At 34.7% G+C, this 4,342-nt stretch overlaps 1 protein-coding gene across 1 annotated transcript; it reads right to left on the reverse strand.

Moving 5' to 3' along the window:
• Positions 1-7: 7 nt before the first annotated feature.
• Positions 8-4,025, reverse strand: LOC102292175 (metabotropic glutamate receptor-like protein B; the record flags this gene model as incomplete). Its single annotated transcript, XM_042217814.1, has 8 exons — positions 3,965-4,025; positions 2,333-2,455; positions 1,770-1,815; positions 1,444-1,551; positions 1,211-1,272; positions 613-723; positions 307-420; positions 8-98 (listed from the first exon to the last, which is right to left on the reverse strand). Coding segments are annotated over exons 3-8 (526 nt in total), but the record flags the coding sequence as incomplete, so codon positions are not given.
• Positions 4,026-4,342: the final 317 nt, after the last annotated feature.

Consider the following 4,342-nt stretch of genomic DNA (forward strand, 5'->3'; position numbering starts at 1 on the left):
GGCAAACACACCTCCTCCTTTGGTGTACTGATCTCCACACTCTGCTTCTCTGGTTCAGGTTTGGTCTTCTTTAAATCATCTGACTTTGACAGCTGCAGCTGAAAGTCAGTGTCAGTGTATGTGAGCCAGCAGCATGATTGTTTGGTGATATGAGCAATATAGAGTTGCATTATCGTTTGTTATTCTGTTCCATAATTTAGCAGTGTTACCGTTAGGTTTTAAATTAAAAATAAAAAAGAATTTAAAATTGATAACATTTAAGATTTAAAGACTAAAGTATTAAAGCAAAGAGTTTAAGAGTTTAACCTCAGCATTGTTGGTCTTCAGATCTTTGTTTGGTGTCTGCAGGTTTTCATTCCCTTCATTCTGATCCTCGACCATCCGGACTTCAGCTTTTACATCTTGACTCTGAGTCTCAGACTGTTTTTTAAAGTAAAAATGCAACAAAAAAATCTGAATTATAGAGGTTTTAATTTCTCTTCCGCTTCTGTTGGTGTAAATCATATTTAAGTTTTCACTGGGAGTTACTGTAAACTGACACCAAATATGAACATTACTGGAATAAATAACGATGCCTTGTGAAGAGGATAAATAATTAGAAACTCAATGTACCTCATTCCCCTCGATCTCATTTGCCTTCAGAGTCTCTGCCTTCACCTTCTTCTCAACTTCCTGCTTCTCGTGTCCTTCATCCTTCTGACTCTGAGCTTTTCTGACTTTGGACTGGGAGAGAAATGAGAAATAAAACAAGTTAAAGTGGTGAAGCACACCATTTAACATGTCTGTGGGCAGTTTGGCTCAGCCAATCTTGTCTGCATCATAGGTGAAGACAAATGAAATTAAGAGTTGTAGGCAACAAATGCACAGGGGCATAATTTCACTAACTATAAAGACTGAAACAAGCTGTCAAAAGTCAACAAATCAACACCTCTAAAAACTCATCTTGCTTTATAATGGAGTCTCTTTTTATTGTGGTATCTATTTCTGCATTTTTTAAGTTTGTCCTTCTATCATGCCTTTACTCACAGCCATGACAGTCATTCATTTTTACACCATCTGTAATTTGTTTTTAGTGCAGCCTGTTCGTTTCTCTCTTCTGATTCAGCTCTGACTGAACCTTGTTGTTCAGGTTAGACTCCCCTCTGACACACAATTCTCTATTTCTTTTTTCATCAGAAGTAGATAAAAGTAATGTCCATTGTTTACTTACATGCTTGTTGTAATTTTCTGTTTCTCCTGAGCTCAAAGTCTTATTTTCATGTTTGCTCCCTCCTGTCAGAAACACAACAAGTTGTAGATTAGTGTTTAGTTTGATTCTTATAAATTCTTAATTAATCTGGGTGCACTTTATCCAACATCTGTTAAAATACAATTATAATGAAACAAGTTATTTATATAGCTCATTAAACTTGTGTCAGACTGAAAAATGAATTTGTAACTTACTGTTTTTCTTTTGTTTACACTTGTATGTGACAATGACAACAAGAAGAATGGGCACCGAGACAACAATAATACAGATGCAGATAAGCACCGGAGTAGGAGTCAAATTCTCTGAAGTGAAAAATTAAAGAAAACAATGAAAATAAAATAACTATATTAATATTAATAATAATCTTTAATTTAAAAAAAACCCAAAAATGTTTCTTTATTTGTCATCTAACTGCCAGTAAAAAATAGCAAGTGAAGAAAATCCAAGTTTTCTGAAGTATTTTTATACACATATAAACAAGTACTGAGCTTTAGATTTGAATATACTTGTGTCAGGTTACCTGGGCTGACCAGGAAACCAAACCAGCTTTTTAGGCTCATTTTGTTCTGGAAAACAAGAAGAAAATAGTCACATTAAAGAGATATACCTCTGCATTCATGCTGAAATGAAAAAAAAAACAAAAAAAACAAAGTGGTTTAAAAACAACATCCTAACTTTACTTTGACATATGCTAGTTTGTGATGATCTATCAACAGTTAACTTTGATCAGACTAATTGATTTTATTTATTTTAAGTGAAAACAATAAGAGTCCATGTAAATGAGGCCTAAATTATTTGACATAATTATGCTTAAACTGTTTCTTCTCTGTAGATGGCCTTCATTGCACGCACACTGTGTAATGTACAGCATAGAGGGATAATAACTACTACAATGTAGCTTGTTGTAAATTCCCTCACAAATAAGCAAATACACCTTAAATCACCACAAAATCTGCATCTGAGAACTACAGTTTTACATTTTTGAGCCTACAAGATTAGCAAGATTAGTTAGAACCACAGAGACACACATTATGTTTCTATTATACAGTAAGTTGTGCAAACAACCAAACAACCAGTATTTACCTCATAAATGAAACTGATGCATCTGCTTCCTTGCAGTGAGTGAGAGCATTTGTCCTTCAGCACTGGTTAAAGGTTAAAGGAGGCGTGGTTTCTTCAGAAGTCTGATGAGAAAAGAATTTGTGCCTGTCAGACAAACAATCAGGTCATGTGAGTGTGCGCATGTCAAAAGGAAACTTCATTAAATGCTTGTAATGCCAATGATATGGTCTGGTTGAGCAACTATTACAAACCTAAGGCCTTGACCTTTGACCTTTGACCTTGCCATGATGAAACGTTTTCTTGAGTGTGTCCATACTGTTTACATTTGTGCACACAAACATGTTTCCAGGACAGACACAAACTAACAAATCAACAAAGTAAATATGTGGCAAATGTTACTAATGGTTAAAAGTATTTTTGATAATATTCAAAATAATGATAATAAAAAATCAATAAATAAATAAATGAACAGACAAACTATGCTCCTCTGGTATTGAATGATGAAGACACTGTAGTTTAATCAAGTTATTTCAATAAGCATAAATTATAACTGAAGTTTACGTCTGTTTTATTGTGCAGTAGCCTTTGTACCTTCCTGGTGATGCTTTCTATTGTCATAACTGTTAAAGCCCATTATTGTTATCCCAGCTGCTTCATCTGTGCTTCACTACACGTTTTCTCTCTTTGTTAACCACATGCTTCTAGACTCATGTGCTGACTTCAGTAAAGCCAATACAATGTGGACATTCTTCCATTTGGTGGGATGATGGAAACAAGGAATAATAAATGCCACATAAAGTGGGACACCAGGTCACTTTAGTGCAGGAGCTGCAGTGTTTCAACTGACCTACAATCTACAAAATTAAAGTAAAAATGTGCATAATGTAAAGACACATTCCTTCCGGTGCCCCCCGTGTGTGGCAGCCTGTTACAGCAGCTACGCTCATTCTGAGCTTCTTTATCTCCTCTTTACTTTCTCGTTCTGGCATCGTTGTGCTCAATTGTATATAGCATTTGTATTCTATTTTATTCTATTGTATATAGTATTTTATTTTATTTTATTCTATTCTATTGTGTACAGTTGTGTACAGTATCTTATTCTTATCTTATTACAGTGTTTTTCCAATTTTTCTATGTGACTTTGCACTGTCCACCTTCTGCTATAACAAAACAAATTTCCCACGTGTGGGACTAATAAAGGTTATCTTATTTTATCGTATTCACGTTGAACTCAAAAAAATGAAATAATATTGTAACTCATCTTTGATATATACCATGCTTTGATGATCTATCCGCAGTTAACTATGATCAGAATTAATGATTTTATTTATTTTTACTAAAAACACGTAACAGTCCATGTAAATGAGCCCTTAATTATTTGGCATAATTAAGCTTTTACTGTCTCTTCTCTGTAGATGGACTTCATTGCACACACACTGTTTAATGAACAGCATAGAGTTATAATAACCATTGCAATGTAGCGTGTTGTAAACTGCCTCACAAATAAACAAATACACTTTAAATCACAACAAATCTGCATATGAGAACTACATTACAGTTTTATATTTGTACAGTTTAACACTGTAAAACTGTCAGTTAGACCCACAGAGACACACATCATATGTTTCTATTATACAAACAACCAGTATTTACCTCATAAATGAAACTGATGCATCTGCTTCCTTGCAGTGAGTGAGGCTGTGCAGCATGACTCCTTCAGCACTGATTAAAGGAAAACACTCACCTGCGGTGACAGGAGGCGTGGTTTCTTCAGAAGTCTGAGGAGGAAAAGAATGTGTGTTGCAAACAAACAATCAGTTCATGTGATGTTAAAATGAAACTTCATTAAATGCTTTTAATGCCAGTGTGATGCGATCTGGTTAGGCAGCTGCTACAAACCTAAGGCCTTGACCTTTGACCTTTCTATGATGAACTGTTTTTTGAGTGTGTCCATACTTTACATTTATGCACACAGACATGGACGGACACAAGTCAACCAAACAAAGTAAATATGTTGCAAAAATATTGCGA

Source organism: Haplochromis burtoni, unplaced genomic scaffold, assembly GCF_018398535.1.
Source record: "Haplochromis burtoni strain Fernald_Lab_line unplaced genomic scaffold, NCSU_Asbu1 Contig_3116, whole genome shotgun sequence".
Lineage (NCBI taxonomy): Eukaryota > Metazoa > Chordata > Actinopteri > Cichliformes > Cichlidae > Haplochromis > Haplochromis burtoni.